Source organism: Pseudophryne corroboree, chromosome 4, assembly GCF_028390025.1.
Source record: "Pseudophryne corroboree isolate aPseCor3 chromosome 4, aPseCor3.hap2, whole genome shotgun sequence".
Classification (NCBI taxonomy): Eukaryota; Metazoa; Chordata; class Amphibia; order Anura; family Myobatrachidae; genus Pseudophryne; species Pseudophryne corroboree.
The window spans coordinates 813,993,342-814,012,218 of record NC_086447.1 but is presented as its reverse complement, the minus strand read 5'-3'; the positions used below and the strand labels follow the sequence as shown (position 1 = coordinate 814,012,218).

The 18,877-nt window shown below is 41.5% G+C and overlaps 1 protein-coding gene across 3 annotated transcripts in view; it reads left to right on the top strand.

The window, feature by feature from the left end:
• The window catches only part of UGP2 (UDP-glucose pyrophosphorylase 2), a 188,729-nt gene that overhangs the window by 157,211 nt on the left and 12,641 nt on the right, over positions 1-18,877 (top strand). For all 3 annotated transcript variants that reach the window (XM_063918448.1, XM_063918447.1, XM_063918446.1), the window contains exons 7-8: positions 8,421-8,618; positions 8,771-9,013. In XM_063918448.1, the coding sequence (XP_063774518.1) occupies positions 8,421-8,618; positions 8,771-9,013 (441 nt within the window). The remainder of the gene's footprint in view (positions 1-8,420; positions 8,619-8,770; positions 9,014-18,877) is intronic.

The window sequence follows — 18,877 nt, the reverse complement described above, 5'->3', positions numbered from 1 at the left end:
TACATCAGGGAGCATGGGCACGTAAGTGTGTAGATAATAAAATCAGAGGTACAACTCACTCGCTGGCTGATCTTAATTTTCTGTCCAGTATGTGGATGGTGGAAATATTCACCAGAGGTCATGCTTCTGCAAGTCGTGCAATTCACGCATCGATAACACCCCTTCTTTTGTACCGATAGCCAAGAGTCAGATTCTGATCTCAATGGTCTATCTGGCTGCATAAGAATGTCCTTTAGATTCCGTCCCCGTCTAAAGCTGATAAGAGGCTTAGCTGGTAAATGCTTGCAGAGGACTGGATCACTTTTAACCACCGGCCAGAGATTTTTAACTGCTCGTCGAACAACAGGACCAGCTGTGTCAAACGTTGTCGTGACCACAAAAGGATTCTGTGGCCTGCATTGTTTCTTGACATTTCCTGATGAGAAGATCTTTAAAGCTTTATGTACACAATTATCAATAGTCTGTTGACTATAGCCCCTAGAGGAAAATCTCAACTTCATCTCCTCTATTTGTTTATTGGCTTTATCGGGTTCTGAGTTGTTACGGAGTACCCGCAGAAATTGTGAAATAGGCATATTCTGTTTGAGCGAGCCTGGGTGATGGCTTCCAAAATGTAATAAAGTATTGCGATCTGTGGACTTCCTGAACAGTCTGTGTCCATACCCCATCTCCGTGGCATAGACGGTTACATCAAGAAAATTGATCTCCTCCCTACTATATTACATAGTAAATCTGATCGGAGAATCAAGGCCGTTTAGATGCTCCAGCATCTCCTGGAGTGCCATCTCACTGCCTGTCCAAATCAGGAACACGTCATCAATGAAGCGACAATTGAAATGTATGATTATAGACCGGATAGCTCCTTTTAAAAAGAGGTGGGGATAGAACAAAACTATTGCTCCAACGCGAGGCATCATGGATCTATCGACTGGACACTATACGCCCTAGAGGCCTGAATGAGGGCATCCAATATGGTATCTTTCTGGAATGAACTATATATACACATGGGACTAATGTCTGATTCTTTATTCATCAATTTTTTATTTTTTATTTCATTTTTATTTTTCTGTTATTTTTTCTTTTTTCTTTTTTTTGCTTCCTGTGGCTTCCTTAGGCGGACGGTCTGTGTCGCTGCCCATGTCTTTTTTGATTTTTTATTTTGGTATTATATTGTAGCTTTTGACTAATGGTTAATATTCTGGAGATAATATAACGTAAGACTATGCTACAGTTCACGTGCTGTTGATTCATTGTGATCCTTCCGATTTGATACATGAGTCCACTGTCCTTTTCTAATAACTTTGAGATCTGACTACACTGTACCAGCATATAATTCTAGGATGCTGCTTCAGCTATATGTGTTTCCGATATGATGCTTGTCTCCATGGAGACCGGACTATTGAGGGCTGGGAACTGATGTAGGATTTGAGTGACGAGACTGTGCACTTCCGGTTACGGGTCCGGAACTTGCGTTCCAGATACCGGAAGTAAGGTGCGCAGTGGAACGCACGCCGCTCTTGTACCGCTGAGAGCCGCGGTTCACAGTGGACTTATGTGTCTAATCGGTATATATGGATTTCAAGTTTTTATTTGTATGTTGTATTTGTCCATGTGTTGTCTTTATATGTGTTGTCTATTTGTTTGTTGTTGGATATGAGTATTTGATAGATTGTAATTGATTAATTAGGGGGAGGGTCACTTTAGGGTTTATAAGGGGACCATTTACTGTGCTTTATGATCTTGACAAAGGTTCCACTTGGAACCGAAACGTCGATTACACCCCTTGATTGATGTCTTGCTGCTAATAAAAATAAGAAATATTATGAAGACTGGTGAGTGCTCCTATTGACTGGATATATACTGGCACTGATGGATCTTGACGATTTATCATTTTGTGGAAGTCACCCCAGCATATGTGGATAAGGCCAGAGTGTGGACTGTTCTGGGAATATTTATGTTTCAACAATTAAGTTGCAACTTTATGTCCGGCACCAGACAAACAGGATTGTTTATCTTAAGGACTTTTTGTCAGAATTGCTAGATATGAAATGTCTTAGTGAAATGGCTCTATTACAGACGTGAACCCTGGATATGGACTTATGATTTTGTATATTTTTCTCTGAGTTTTTTCTGGATATTTTTTTTCTCTCATCTTTTTTATTTTTGATTTTTTGCTTATTTTTTTGATTTATAGTTTTTTAGACTCTGTGGCATAGACGGTTTCTTGATTTAAGAGATAGTGATATAACGCCTTTGTGTTTTGAGTGAAGACCATTCGTTCTTCATATGGATAATATTGTGTCGACTGAGCTTCTATTTTCAGCTGAACATGAGCTCTTAGCTTTAACCGATGAGGATGCAGAGAGGGTACTGTCTGGATTTAGCGACTTTGAGCGGTTACCAGCAGAGAGTGCACTAGACTTGTACCATAAACTGCTTAATTTACAGAAAAAGGAAGAGGACCTTCTGCTGCATGGGCAATTTTTGTCTGACTATTATCGTAAAAAACAACTACCTAGGGGCTTCCGTATTAAAAACATCCCCACAATTGGGAGGAACAACCCAGCTTTTTGCAGCAGATAGTGCTCGGTCCTGAATAAATGCTCATTCAATTTACTTTTGCTTGTGATAGAAGAGGTAGGTGTTGATTTAAAGAAAGTGAGGACGGAGTTAATTGACTCGCGCTCCGTAGCAACCGAGGTTTTACAGGCAGACACTTCACAACAGTGGCTGAGTAAACTTAAAGATCAAATTGATAAATATCATAAAGACCTGGTGACATTTAAAAGGGCCAAACTCACTAAAGTTGAACGTGATTACAAGGACCATAGAGTCTATAGATGGCTCACGGGTAGTGATAATTCATTACCATTTAGATCTAGAAATAACAGACACTATCACAATCAGTCTCAATTTGATAGTTTTTCATCTTCAGATAGGGACTCTTCTGATTCCCAGATATCTGGTAAACCTCCCCTACCCAGGGCTAATACTCACTCTAAAATTAACAATACGGCTTTAAACGCAGGAGGCCCCACCTCCGGCGGGGCAAACACAAAAGAAAAAAAGAAGACAACAAAAGCGCAGAAGATTCAGTAATTAACCTATCTTCGCATAAACTGACGGAATCCGAGACGAGCTTGCTATCTAAAGGGCTAAGCTTTATCCCAACACCAAAATTTGATAAATTTAGATGGTCAGTTGATAAATATAAGCTGGGTAGAAAGCTCAGATTGACAGAGAAGTTTCAGAGCACACGTAAAATGGACTACACTACGACACAATTTAAGAAAAGGAGTAAATATGATCCACCCTCACTAAATCAGAGTATAAAAACTTTTACCAGATTACTGGATCAGAATATACAGGAATCACTTACCAAACAGAAACATATTAGATCTAATTTGAGTCCACTTGAGAAGAACGCACTTAGGGACCTTAAAGATAACCCGCTGATAACCATACGCCCCGCCGATAAGGGGGGCGCTGTGGTAATATTAGATACTAAGGATTACGACAAAGAGGCATTGAGGCAGCTATCAGACAGGGATACTTATAGGATGTTGGGGGGAGACCCTACAATTTCCTTTAAAAACCGTCTGGATAGTAGCCTAGATTTTGGCTTCTCTAATGGCTGGATTGACTCTGATGTTCTAAGCTTTCTCAAGACTGATTATCCCATTTGTCCTATGCTCTATTTGTTGCCCAAGATACATAAGACTCTGGTGAGACCTCCGGGTCGACCGATCATTTCGGCCCGGAACTCTCTATTTTCACCTGTGGCACAATTTCTGGATAGTTTCCTTCAGATATATGTTGGAAACACAAAGAGCTATATACAGGATACTAGTGATTTCTTGGGATTGATTAAAACACTTCCATCTTCGATGCGGGGGATCCTGGTTACGATGGATGTGGTGTCTTTATACACCGTTATATCACATAACGATGGTTTGATGGCTGTACGTAGAGCCTTGTCTGGTACACAGATGGTCTCTCCGCCAATTGAATTTTTAATTGATTTGCTGGAATTGACCCTTACGTGCAATTATTTTCAATATGGCTGCCGATACTATCTCCAAACGGCGGGGACTGCGATGGGCAGTAATATTGCACCATCGTACGCTAATATATTTATGGACGCTTATGAAAATACACACATTCTCCCGCTGTATGGGGTTAGTATCGGCTTCTATTGTCGCTTCATTGATGACGTGTTCCTGATTTGGACAGGCAGTGAGATGGCACTCCAGGAGATGCTGGAGCATCTAAACGGCCTTGATTTTTCCGATCAGATTTACTATGGAATATGGTAGGGAGGAGATCAATTTTCTTGATGTAACCGTCTATGCCACGGAGATGGGGTATGGACACAGACTGTTCAGGAAGTCCACAGATCGCAATACTTTATTACATTTTGGAAGCCATCACCCAGGCTCGCTCAAACAGAATATGCCTATTTCACAATTTCTGCGGGTACTCCGTAACAACTCAGAACCCGATACAGCCAATAAACAAATAGAGGAGATGAAGTTGAGATTTTCCTCTAGGGGCTATAGTCAACAGACTATTGATAATTGTGTACATAAAGCTTTAAAGATCTTCTCATCAGGAAATGTCAAGAAACAATGCAGGCCACAGAATCCTTTTGTGGTCACGACAACGTTTGACACAGCTGGTCCTGTTGTTCGACGAGCAGTTAAAAATCTCTGGCCGGTGGTTAAAAGTGATCCAGTCCTCTGCAAGCATTTACCAGCTAAGCCTCTTATCAGCTTTAGACGGGGGCGGAATCTAAAGGACATTCTTATGCAGCCAGATAGATCATTAAGATCAGAATCTGACTCTTGGCTATCGGTACAAAAGAAGGGGTGTTATCGATGCGTGAATTGCACGACTTGCAGAAGCATGACCTCTGGTGAATATTTCCACCATCCACATACTGGACAGAAAATTAAGATCAGCCAGCGAGTGAGTTGTACCTCTGATTTTATTATCTACACACTTACGTGCCCATGCTCCCTGATGTATGTAGGCAAAACGGTTCGTCCATTCCGTGAGAGAATGGCGAACCATCGCTTATCCATCAGAACAGCATTGAATGAGGGACACTCAGATAAGCCTGTTGCTAGGCACTTTTTTTGATGCAAAACGCACCCTGGCTTCATTGAAATGTATGATTATAGACCGGATAGCTCCTTTAAAAAGAGGTGGGGATAGAGCAAAACTATTGCTCCAACGCGAGGCATCATGGATCTATCGACTGGACACTATACGCCCTAGAGGCCTGAATGAGGGCATCCAATATGGTATCTTTCTGGAATGAACTATATATACACATGGGACTAATGTCTGATTCTTTATTCATCAATTTTTTATTTTTTATTTCATTTTTCTTTTTCTGTTTTTTCTTTTTTCTTTTCTTTGCTTCCTGTGGCTTCCTTAGGCGGACGGTCTGTGTCGCTGCCCATGTCTTTTGCTTTTTGCTTTTGGTATTATATTGTAGCTTTTGACTAATGGTTAATATTCTGGAGATAATATAACGTAAGACTATGCTACAGTTCACGTGCTGTTGATTCATTGTGATCCTTCCGATTTGATACATGAGTCCACTGTCCTTTTCTAATAACTTTGAGATCTGACTACACTGTACCAGCAAATAATTCTAGGATGCTGCTTCAGCTATATGTGTTTCCGATATGATTCTTGTCTCCATGGAGACCGAACTATTGAGGGCTGGGAACTGATGTAGGATTTGAGTGACGAGACTGTGCACTTCCGGTTACGGGTCCGGAACTTGCGTTCCAGATACCGGAAGTAAGGTGCGCAGTGGAACGCACGCCGCTCTTGTACCGCTGAGAGCCGCGGTTCACAGTGGACTTATGTGTCTAATCGGTATATATGGATTTCAAGTTTTTATTTGTATGTTGTATTTGTCCATGTGTTGTCTTTATATGTGTTGTCTATTTGTTTGTTGTTGGATATGAGTATTTGATAGATTGTAATTGATTAATTAGGGGGAGGGTCACTTTAGGGTTTATAAGGGGACCATTTACTGTGCTTTATGATCTTGACAAAGGTTCCACTTGGAACCGAAACGTCGATTACACCCCTTGATTGATGTCTTGCTGCTAATAAAAATAAGAAATATTATGAAGACTGGTGAGTGCTCCTATTTACTGGATAGATATATATATATATATATATATATATATATATATATATATATATATATATATATAATAATATAATATGTGTGTATGTGTGTGTATATATATATATATATATATATATATGTGTGTATATATATATATATATATATGTGTGTGTGTGTGCATATAAATAGATAGATCTATATTTCTCTATCTTTCTTATACATTTTGGACTTGAGGAGCCTGCACACTGCATACGCAGAGTGTCAAGCTTCTGGTTTTTCCCTTATTGCTCCACTTTCTGATGTCACATTGTGATAATGCATACCTCAGTTTCTTTCTAGATCACTAAGCTATACAATAGTGAAAACACAATCCAGATTCATCCAGTAGTTTTTGCATGATGCTGGAACGAACAGACAAAAATGCAGAATTTTCTTTTTCAGTCTCCATAGTTCATAAATAGTCCCTAGAAGTATATTTCTAAAATAAAAAAATCTATGTAAAGACGCAACCCTTACAGTATTATTCTATTTATAGGTTTACATCTGAATAATTTTAATGCCTGTGAGGTGTATTGAAAGCCTTAATGAATAGCCGTGTATGTGGTTTAGCAGTGTGTCCATAACATTTTGCATTAAAACCTGCAGATGCTTTCAAATGTATAACATAGCTGCAATATTTCCTGGGGATATGTGACAAGAACTCAAAGTGTAAAGTTGGTAAATGTCCTACAATTGGCAGAAAGCACACTTACGACCATCCTAGCTGTGTTCCACAATAAACAGGGAATTTCAGGACTTGCAGGGGCTGGCTTTGAGCTGTGCCTTTTGTGCTGGTTTATCATTTAGGCGAATATTGTTTGGCAGGATACTGTATACTGTATTTTTGCCTTTTGAAGTCACAAGTTGCATAGATTTATAGAAGAAGACTGGCACCTTTCTACTTATACAGTAGCAGTATTAGGGGTCTATTCATGAAGCAGTGAAAAGAGTGGAGAAGTTAGCCTGTGGAGAAGTTGCCCATGGCAACCAATCAGCGTGCAATTGTATAGTATGCAAATTATAAATGTTGCTACAATGCTGATTGGTTGTCATGGGCAACTTCTGCACTGGCTCATTTCTCCACACTTTTCACTGCTTCATGAATAGACCCCCTTAGTCTCAAAAAAAATGTCTGCAGCGGTCGAAGGGTATCCATGTAACACCTCAGGGGAATTCTGTATAGGGGGTAATCTTTATGGTGCAGGTGAACAGAAAACAAAAGAAAAAAATATATAAAGTATACACTGTAAAAATATGTGGGTTTATTCCAATTACACGTGACTCGCATGCAAAGTGAGAATTCCAGGTTCTGGTTCAAATTCTTGGTTTTCATATAAGCATGAAATAAATTAAGTTATACAAGTTGTAGCTCTCAATGTATCGGACTAAAAACCAGTATTTTGGGGGGGAGGAAATGAATCCGGGCAGAAACAAATAACAAACTGTGGTTTTTCTGGTATTGACAAAGGAGTCTAAATAAATCCCAGAACATTGCTTAGCACACGTTTCACCGATGCTCTGCTAGCTTCTTCAGACACGGGTCAAAATTATTTATCTGCTTGTCATAATAACCCCCGGGGTCTACCTGACTTAAAGCCTTTTTGACTGCAAGCTGTATAAATCTTTTAACTGTTACTTTTGTTTTTTTTGTATAAATGAGAAACACAAAGATAAAATAGTTTTGATTTTATGAATAACTTATCTACAAATGTGAATGTATTATAGTGCTAGTTATTAACTGGGGATTACTTGTCAATATACCATATCTTAGGTACGTGAATAATAATCACCCTGCCACACAGTTTGGAAATTGATGAGTATATCAAATGGCATTCTCTATTTTTGTGGCTTTATGTTTAGTATGGCAAAGCTGGGTTCACACCGTAATTATCCTACTTATCAGATGCCAGTGGCTTTGTGGTCTGTTGTGGTAATTGCATCGCATGTGTATTTCTGGGTGTTGCAGTGATTATTTTAGGCACTCACAAAACATGCAGGTGTTCTACGATGATATTATATAAGGGAATACACATACAACAAGCATCTCTTGTAGAATAGTTATGCACATGATTTTATTGTAAAAATAAGCATTTTAAAACCAAAAGAAATCGACATTTAGGGTAATGTATGTTTATAGTGTTAGTTTTAATATACAATTGCTTTGGCTTTTCTATATGTCATTGATTCAATTTCAGATGTAATTTTGTTTACTTTATTCTACCCAAAGGGAGGTACGCTGACGCAGTACGAAGGAAAGTTGCGACTGGTAGAAATTGCGCAAGTGCCCAAACCACATGTGGATGAGTTTAAGTCTGTATCTAAATTTAAGATCTTCAATACAAACAATTTGTGGATATCTTTGTCGGCAGTCAAGCGGTTACAGGAAGCCAATTCTATTGATATGGAAATCATAGTTAATCCCAAGGTAAATTTCACAGGATTACTTAATTGTTTCTTGTCTGTAAATAATGAGGAAATCAGTCTAATATTGTTGTGTATGTAGTGTGGAAGTGGGCGAGGTAGGTGTCTAAATCGTGCCACCACCTATGAAGGCATCTTGTCGCTGTGTCTTTTCAGACCTTGGATGGAGGCTTAAATGTCGTCCAGCTGGAGACGGCTGTGGGTGCCGCTATTAAAAGTTTTGAGAATTCGCTGGGCATCAATGTTCCCCGAAGCCGTTTCCTGCCTGTAAAAACCACATCAGATCTGCTGCTCGTTATGTCCAACCTGTACAGTCTTAATGCAGGATCGCTGACCATGAGTGAGAAGAGGGAATTTCCCACAGTGCCGCTGGTCAAGCTGGGGAGCTCATTCACTAAGGTGAGGACAGATATCAAGGGACGCTCACCTAAATACACCGCCCCCCTTATCTTTTCATGTTTAGCACAGCACTATACATTTTCTATATTTGCAGTACACCTACAGATGGGTCCACGTTTATCTTGACCTTTTAATAGGATTAACTGAGACTGGCCATTCGGACTTAATTAATCCCCTGCTTTATTCTTCTCTGTATTGTATTGCAGCTGAGAACAATAGATGAGGGGTTTATGCTAATAAGGCATGTTGTGCCTAGGCGCAGAAAACTAGTCAAGAAAACCGTGGTCCCATCTGTACGTATGTAGCCAGGTTCATCTTACTGCGATGCAGCATGTTGCACCACTGCATTTTGCATGGCGTGCCAGGCTGCTACTATTCGTTGCCGGCGATCGCGTCATTACTTTCTTTAGGAATTAATGGAGAGGTCGCCAGCTGCAAATTGTCGCAGCCTGGCACGCCGTGCAGTAAACCGCATTGTAGCATGCTGCATCGCAGCAAAGATTAGCCTGGCCACATCTGTCTGTGTTTATTGATATCATAATTGTATAGAGTGAGTTTGTGATAGCTAGGCAAGGCTAATTATCTCACTCTAGTTCCCTGAAGCAAACTCTCTTCTAAACTGCTGTATTATCTGTTATTCCGTCTTGCTTGTGTTCAGCGGCCGCAGCGGCCCGAACCATAGTATTATAAGGTATTGCATTTCCCTGTAAGTTAAACAAACTTAACACTTTTATGTTAAACTACAGCTGTGTTGGTGCTCTCATTGGAGACGAGATCTTCATAAATCTTCATTCTTGGTAGCTCAGAGGATGGCAGAGTAAGAGAACAAGTATTTTGGTAGTTGACTCCAATGTCTTTTGGCTTTCTGTCGGCAGGTAGTAAAAATATTTTTTAAATGTTTACAACAAGTAAACCAAAATAAACTTCATTTATTATAGTCTTTGGATATTTGTAAGTATACTCTAGCATTTTGTTCTGATGCTGCTGCAGCCTGTGTAGCGGAACCCAATTTGTAGGGTAAGGAAACGGACTAACCAAAATACCGCATAAGCTGGACGTCCTAACAAATCTAGACAATAATAAAAAAAACCTCTTGTTTTGTAAGTGTGTGAAATAAGTTCAATTATATATATTCTTTAGAACAGTTTTTTTTCTTGTATTAAATATAATTGTACTTATTTTACATATTTACAAAACAAGAGGGTTTTTTAAAAGTTTTATTTGTGTTTACTTGTAGTCGGCATTTAAAAAAAATAAATAAAAAAAAATACTTTTACTACCTGCCAACACGAAGCCAAACACATTGGGGTCAACTACCAAAGTACTCGTTCTCTTACTGTGCCATACTCTAAACTACCAAGAATGAGGATCTACCTCTATCTGTGCACCAGCACAGCTATTCCTAAACGCCTAAAAGTGCAAAAAAAGATATTGCAAGTGATTATTTTCAGTGAAAATTTTTTGGAAAGAGGTGAGGCAATAGCAGCAACTTAACTTCTGTATGTTCTCTTCAGTCAAGTGATGAAGTCTGTTGAGTAAGACGAGATACGTTGGGAATATCCTGCACCCTGGACCATTGCTATGGACAGATACACTCTTAATATTTGATTTCTTGGACGTTTGTTACCTGCGTTTTTAAACGTGGAAATTGAAAATAAAACTCTTAGAAATTCTTGAAATATTTGGAGTGGAATACTTCTTTATGGGCCTGTCTATGGTTCTCTATTAAAAACACAGTATCCACATAAATGAATATGCAGTGTTGAAACAATATACTGAATTTTTTTGCCCCTTTTTCATTGTTTGTATACTCTGAAATTCTTGGTGTTCATCTGACTGAAGACAACATGCAGAAGTTAAGTTGCGGCTATTGCCTCACCTCTTTCAGTGAAAAAAAATGTGGTAAGTAATCACTTGTGATATTGTTTTGCACTTTCAGGCACTTGGGAATATTTAATTGACTTTTGCATTTCTCTATGTATGTAGCTCATAACCACATTTCTACGTGTTCCTAATAGGCACTCATGAAATAGATGAGCAGTGCGACCTATCATTATCACAATGGATTTTTATGTAGTTATTGATTTGCACCTAGGCGCCATTCTCTTCACTTTTTTACTTTAAAAAGAAAAGAAAATAAAAAAAAAAAATATATATATATATATATATATATATATATATATATATATATATAAAACAATAGAGGATAGCGCCTAGGTAAATTCAATAAGACCCCCTAAAACAGAGGAATATAATGACTATATAGTCAGGCCTAACACTCCTCACAAGTAAGTAAGTGGCAGCTTTTAAACAATATGAAGATAAATATAAAAAATGAAGTATAAAAAGCGCCTAATAGTGTTGGTGAATCACTCTTCGTGAAAAATTGTGATAATAAAACAGACAAAGTATAACAACTTAGCTGCGGATATTTCTGGTGGATGACTCTTAGAAACCGGACATGTAAAGGAGAGATAAAATTGACATAGTGTGTACTGTTTTTAAATTTCCACAGGTGTTTAAAAAGCAGTTTATAGGAACTGTGCAGGTTCCAAATTTATAGTAAAAAACTATGTTTAGTTAAAAACAATAGTTTAATAAACACACTCCTGCCATACATGCAGGTTACATACATAGATAAAACAGCACAAAAGTTTTAAGGACATATATAGCAGCTGATTCAATTCTAAAATGCAGGTATTAATCGTACAATATTAAGAAGTATAGCAGGCTTATCTGTCCACATATATAGTTTTCGGATTAGATTTCATCCGTAAATGCAAGTATCAAACGTACAAGATAAAAGGTAAAAATAAGATTTTACTTACCGATAAATCTATTTCTCGTAGTCCGTAGTGGATGCTGGGACTCCGTAAGGACCATGGGGAATAGCGGCTCCGCAGGAGACAGGGCACAAAATAAAAGCTTGAGATATCAGGTGGTGTGCACTGGCTCCTCCCCCTATGACCCTCCTCCAAGCCAGTTAGGATACTGTGCCCGGACGAGCGTACATAATAAGGAAGGATATTGAATCCCGGGTAAGACTCATACCAGCCACACCAATCACACCGTACAACTCGTGATCTGAACCCAGTTAACAGTATGATAAATTTAAAGGAGCCTCTGAAAGGATGGCTCAACAATAATAACCCGAATTTTTTGTAACAATAACTATATACAAGTATTGCAGACAATCCGCACTAGGGATGGGCGCCCAGCATCCACTACGGACTACGAGAAATAGATTTATCGGTAAGTAAAATCTTATTTTCTCTAACGTCCTAAGTGGATGCTGGGACTCCGTAAGGACCATGGGGATTATACCAAAGCTCCCAAACGGGCGGGAGAGTGCGGATGACTCTGCAGCACCGAATGAGAGAACTCCAGGTCCTCCTCAGCCAGGGTATCAAATTTGTAGAATTTAGCAAACGTGTTTGCCCCTGACCAAGTAGCTGCTCGGCAAAGTTGTAAAGCCGAGACCCCTCGGGCAGCCGCCCAAGATGAGCCCACTTTCCTTGTGGAATGGGCTTTTACTGATTTTGGCTGTGGCAATCCTGCCACGGAATGTGCAAGCTGAATTGTACTACAAATCCAACGAGCAATCGTCTGCTTTGAAGCAGGAGCACCCAGCTTGTTGGGTGCATACAGGATAACAGCGAGTCAGTTTTCCTGACTCCAGCCGTCCTGGAAACATATATTTTCAAGGCCCTGACAACGTCCAGCAACTTAGAGTCCTCTAAGTCCCTAGTAGCCGCAGGTACCACAATAGGTTGGTTCATGTGAAATGCAGAAACCACCTTAGGTAGAAATTGAGGACGAGTCCTCAATTCCGCCCTGTCAGAATGAAAATTTAGGTAAGGGCTTTTACATGATAAAGCCGCCAATTCTGACACACGCCTAGCTGAAGCCAAGGCCAACAGCATCGACACCTTCCACGTGAGATATTTTAAATCTACCGTAGACAATGGTTCAAACCAGTGTGATTTTAGAAATCTCAACACAACATTGAGATCCCAAGGTGCCACTGGAGGCACAAAAGGAGGCTGTATGTGCAGCACCCCTTTCACAAATGTCTGAACTTCAGGTACTGAAGCCAGTTCTTTCTGGAAGAATATCGACAGGGCCGAAATTTGAACCTTAATGGACCCTAATTTTAGGCCCATAGACAGTCCTGTTTGCAGGAAATGCAAGAAACGACCCAGTTGAAATTCCTGTGTAGGGGCCTTCTTGGCCTCACACCACGCAACATATTTACGCCAAATGCGGTGATAATGTTTTGCGGTTACTTCCTTTCTGGCTTTTACCAGAGTAGGGATGACTTCTTCTGGAATGCCCTTGTCCTTCAGGATCCGGCGTTCAACCGCCATGCCGTCAAACGCAGCCGCGGTAAGTCTTGGAACAGACAAGGCCCCTGCAGTAGCAGGTCCTGTCTTAGAGGTAGAGGCCACGGTTCGTCCGTGAGCATCTCTTGAAGTTCCGGGTACCAAGACCTTCTTGGCCAATCCGGAACCACGAGTATAGTTCTTACTCCTCTCCTTCTTATGATTCTCAATACTTTCGGTATGAGGGGCAGAGGAGGGAATACATACACTGACTGGTACACCCACGGCGTTACCAGAGCGTCCACTGCTATTGCCTGAGGGTCCCTTGACCTGGCGCAATATCTGTCCAGTTTTTTGTTTAGACGTGACGCCATCATGTCCACCTTTGGTCTTTCCCAACGGTTTACAATTTGGTGGAAGACTTCTGGGTGAAGTCCCCACTCTCCCGGGTGGAGGTCGTGTCTGCTGAGGAAGTCTGCTTCCCAGTTGTCCACTCCCGGAATGAACACTGCTGACAGTGCTATCACATGATTTTCCGCCCAGCGAAGAATCCTTGCAGTTTCTGCCATTGCCCTCCTGCTTCTCGTGCCGCCCTGTCTGTTTATGTGGGCGACTGACGTGATGTTGTCCGACTGGATCAACACCGCCTGACCCTGAAGCAGAGGTTTTGCTTGAATTAAGGCATTGTAAATGGCCCTTAGTTCTAGAATGTTTATATGAAGAGATGTTTCCATGCTTGACCACAAGCCCTGGAAATTCCTTCCCTGTGTGACTGCTCCCCAGCCTCTCAGGCTAGCATCCGTGGTTACCAGGATCCAATCCTGAATGCCAAATCTGCGGCCCTCTAGTAGATGAGCCCTCTGAAGCCACCACAGGAGAGACACCCTTGTCCTTGGCGACAGGGTTATCCGTTGATGCATCTGAAGATGCGATCCGGACCATTTTCCCAGTAGATCCCACTGAAAAGTTCTTGCATGGAATCTTCCGAATGGAATCGCTTCGTAAGAAGCCACCATTTTTCCCAGGACCCTTGTGCACTGATGCACTGAGACCTGTCCTGGTTTTAGGAGGTTCCTGACTAGCTCGGATAACTCCCTGGCCTTCTCCTCCGGGAGAAACACCTTCTTCTGGACTGTGTCCAGAATCATTCCTAAGAACAGTAGACGTGTCGTTGGAATCAGCTGCGATTTTGGAATATTTAGAATCCATCCGTGCTGACTTAGCACTACCTGAGATAGTGCCACTCCGACTTCTAACTGTTCCTTGGTTCTTGCCCTTATCAGGAGATCGTCCAAGTAAGGGATAATTAAGATGCCTTTTCTTCGTAGAAGAATCATCATTTCGGCCATTACCTTGGTAAAGACCCGAGGCGCCGTGGACAATCCAAACGGCAGCGTCTGAAACTGATAATGACAGTTTTGTACTACAAACCTGAGGTACCCTTGGTGAGAAGGATATATTGGGACGTGGAGATAAGCATCCTTGATGTCCAGCGACACCATATAGTCCCCCTCTTCCAGGTTCGCTATCACCGCTCTGAGTGACTCCATCTTGAATTTGAACCTTTTTATGTAAGTGTTCAAAGATTTTAGATTTAATATTGGTCTCACCGAGCCGTCCGGCTTCGGTACCACAAATAGTGTGGAATAATACCCCTTCCCCTGTTGTAAGAGGGGTACCTTGATTATCACCTGCTGGGAGTACAGCTTGTGAATGGCTTCCAGAACTGCCTCCCTGTCGGAGGGAGACTTTGGTAAAGCAGACTTCAGGAACCGATGAGGAGGAAACGCCTCGAATTCCAGTTTGTACCCCTGTGATACTACCTGTAGAATCCAGGGATCCACTTGCGAGTGAGCCCACTGCGCGTTGAAATACTTGAGACGGGCCCCCACCGTGTCTGAGTCTGCTTGTAAAGCCCCAGCGTCATGCTGAAGACTTGGCAGAAGCAGGGGAGGGCTTCTGCTCCTGGGAAGCGGCTGCATGGTGCTGCCTTTTTCCTCTTCCTCTGCCCTTGGGCAGAAAAGAGTGACCTTTTGCTCGCTTGTACTTATGGGAACGAAAGGACTGAGTTTGAAAAGACTGTGTCTTTTTCTGTTGATGTGAAGTAACCTGGGGTAAAAAGGTGGATTTTCCAGCCGTTGCCGTGGCCACCAGGTCTGTTAGACCAGCCCCAAATAACTCCTCCCCCTTATACGGCAATACTTCCATGTGCCGTTTGGAATCTGCGTCCCCTGACCACTGTGTGGTCCATAATGCTCTTCTGGCAGAGATGGACATTGCGCTTACTCTTGATGCCAGGGTACAAATATCCCTCTGCGCATCACGCATATATAGCAATGCATCCTTTAAATGTTCTATAGTTAACAGAATATTGTCCCTATCCAGGGTATCAATATTCTCAGTCAGGGAATCCGCCCATGCGACTCCAGCACTGCACATCCAGGCTGATGCGATTGCTGGTCGCAGTATAACACCAGTATGTGTGTATATACTTTTCAGGATATTTTCCAGCCTCCTATCAGCTGGTTCTTTGAGGGTGGCCGTATCAGGGGACGGTAACGCTACTTGTTTAGATAAACGTGTGAGCGCCTTATCTACCCTAGGGGGTGTTTCCCACCGTGCCCTAACCTCTGGCGGGAAAGGGTATAGTGCTAATAACTTATTAGAAATTAGCTGTTTTTTTATCGGGGGAAACCCACGCTTTATCACACACCTCATTTATTTCCTCAGACTCAGGAAAAACTATTGGCAGTTTTTTCACACCCCACATAATACCCGCCTTTGAGGTATTTGTAGTGTCAGAAAGGTTCAATGCCTCTTTCATTGCCGTGATCATGTAACGTGTGGCCCTACTGGACATTACGTTTGTCTCGTCACCGTCGACACTAGATTCAGTATCTGTATCTGGATCCGTGTCGACCCACTGAGGTAGCGGCCGTTTTAGGGCCCCTGAGGGTGTCTGAGACGCCTGAACAGGCACTAATTGATTTGCCGGCTTTCTCATGTCGTCAACAGTTTTTTGTAAATTGCTGACATTATCACTTAATTGCTTAAACACAATCATCCAGTCAGGTGTCGACTCCCTAGGGGGTGACATCACTAACACAGGCAACTGCTCCGCCTCCACCTCATTTTCCTCCTCATACATGTCGACACACGCGTACCGACACACAGCACACACACCGGGAATGCTCTGATAGAGGACAGGACCCCACTTAGCCCTTTGGAGAGACAGAGGGAGAGTCTGCCAGCACACACCCAGCGCTATATATATACAGGGATAACCTTATATAAGTGTTAATCCCTTATAGCTGCTGTTAATCTAGTTATTTGCTGCCAAAATGCCCCCCCTTCTCTTTTTTACCCTGAATCAGATGCAGTACTGCAGGGGAGAATCAGGGAGCCGTCCTTCCAGCGGAGCTGTGAGGGAATAATGGCGCCAGTGTGCTGAGGAGATAGGCCCCGCCCCTTCACGACGTCCTTAACTCCCGCTTTTTTGTGTAAAATGGCAGGGGGAAAAATACATCCATATAGCCCTGGAGCTATATGTGATGTATTCCTTTTGCCAGCTAAGGTATATGTGTGTTATATTGCGTCTCAGGGCGCTCCCCCCCAGCGCCCTGCACCCTCAGTGACCGGAGTGTGAAGTGTGCTGAGAGCAATGGCGCACAGCTGCGGTGCTGTGCGCTACCTTAGTCTTGAAGACAGGATGTCTTCTGCCGCCGCTTTCACCGGACCTTCGTCTCTTCTGGCTCTGTAAGGGGGACGGCGGCGCGGCTCCGGTGACCCATCCAGGCTGAACCTGTGATCGTCCCTCTGGAGCTAACGTCCAGTAGCCTAAGAAGCCCAATCCACTCTGCACTCAGGTGAGTTCGCTTCTTCTCCCCTTAGTCCCACGATGCAGTGAGCCTGTTGCCAGCAGGACTCACTGAAAATAAAAAAACCTAACTAAACTTTTATTCTAAGCAGCTCTGGAGAGCTACCTAGTTTGCACCCTTCTCGGCCGGGCACAAAAATCTAACTGGCTTGGAGGAGGGTCATAGGGGGAGGAGCCAGTGCACACCACCTGATATCTCAAGCTTTTATTTTGTGCCCTGTCTCCTGCGGAGCCGCTATTCCCCATGGTCCTTACGGAGTCCCAGCATCCACTTAGGACGTTAGAGAAAACATGGCTTATCTGTCCACGAATGGGAAGTCAAAGGGGTGAGCATCCAGTCCCTGTCCCAACGCGTTTCGTCCTAGTGTGAGGACTTCTTCAAGGGGAAGAAGTCCTCACACTAGGACGAAACGCGTTGGGACAGGGACTGGATGCTCACCCCTTTGACTTCCCATTCGTGGACAGATAAGCCATGTTTTTACCTTTTATCTTGTACGTTTGATACTTGCATTTACGGATGAAATCTAATCCGAAAACTATATATGTGGACAGATAAGCCTGCTATACTTCTTAATATTGTACGATTAATACCTGCATTTTAGAATTGAATCAGCTGCTATATATGTCCTTAAAACTTTTGTGCTGTTTTATCTATGTATGTAACCTGCATGTATGGCAGGAGTGTGTTTATTAAACTATTGTTTTTAACTAAACATAGTTTTTTACTATAAATTTGGAACCTGCACAGTTCCTATAAACTGCTTTTTAAACACCTGTGGAAATTTAAAAACAGTACACACTATGTCAATTTTATCTCTCCTTTACATGTCCGGTTTCTAAGAGTCATCCACCAGAAATATCCGCAGCTAAGTTGTTATACTTTGTCTGTTTTATTATCACAATTTTTCACGAAGAGTGATTCACCAACACTATTAGGTGCTTTTTATACTTCATTTTTTATATATATATATATATATATCAAAAAAATCAACCCTAATATCTTGCGCTATACCTCTAGTCTCAAACCAACAAGAAATACCCTCTGTCAGATAAGGTATTAAAAGTAGATTACAAATAGAAATGGATTCTCGTGGGAGCCAATATGCCTTTTGTATGACAATAATTAAAAGTTTTTATTGTACAGAAACAAACGATATTTATCCTAAGCGTTTGTTATTGACACAACCTTCTAAAAATTCATATAAAACAATATTACAATCTTATACATAAATTACAGTTGGATGTGAGGATTTTACAGCCAGGTGATCACAGTCAGAACTCGAAATGGATGTATCTCCAACCAGATGTTTGTGATAAGGACTTTGTTAACCAGACGTTGCAAAACCCAACGCGTTTCGTCCGTTAGGACTTCATCAGGGGTTTGGAATCAGTTCTTATAGTAGGAGTGATTACCATTGATTAGAAAGGTTTAGAATATCCAATGATTACATCCAATCACATATTCAATTCGATAAATATAATATCTAGATAGACTTCAAAAAAAAAATATATAAATTTGGTTGAAATTAGATGATGTTACGTTCCCTATTTTCAATCAAGAATGGTGGAACCTTATAGTCTACCTCTGTTTATACATGTCACCAAACAGAGAACTTAGGAAAATTTCAAATCCTGAACGAAACTATTCCTGTTTACAGGAACAAG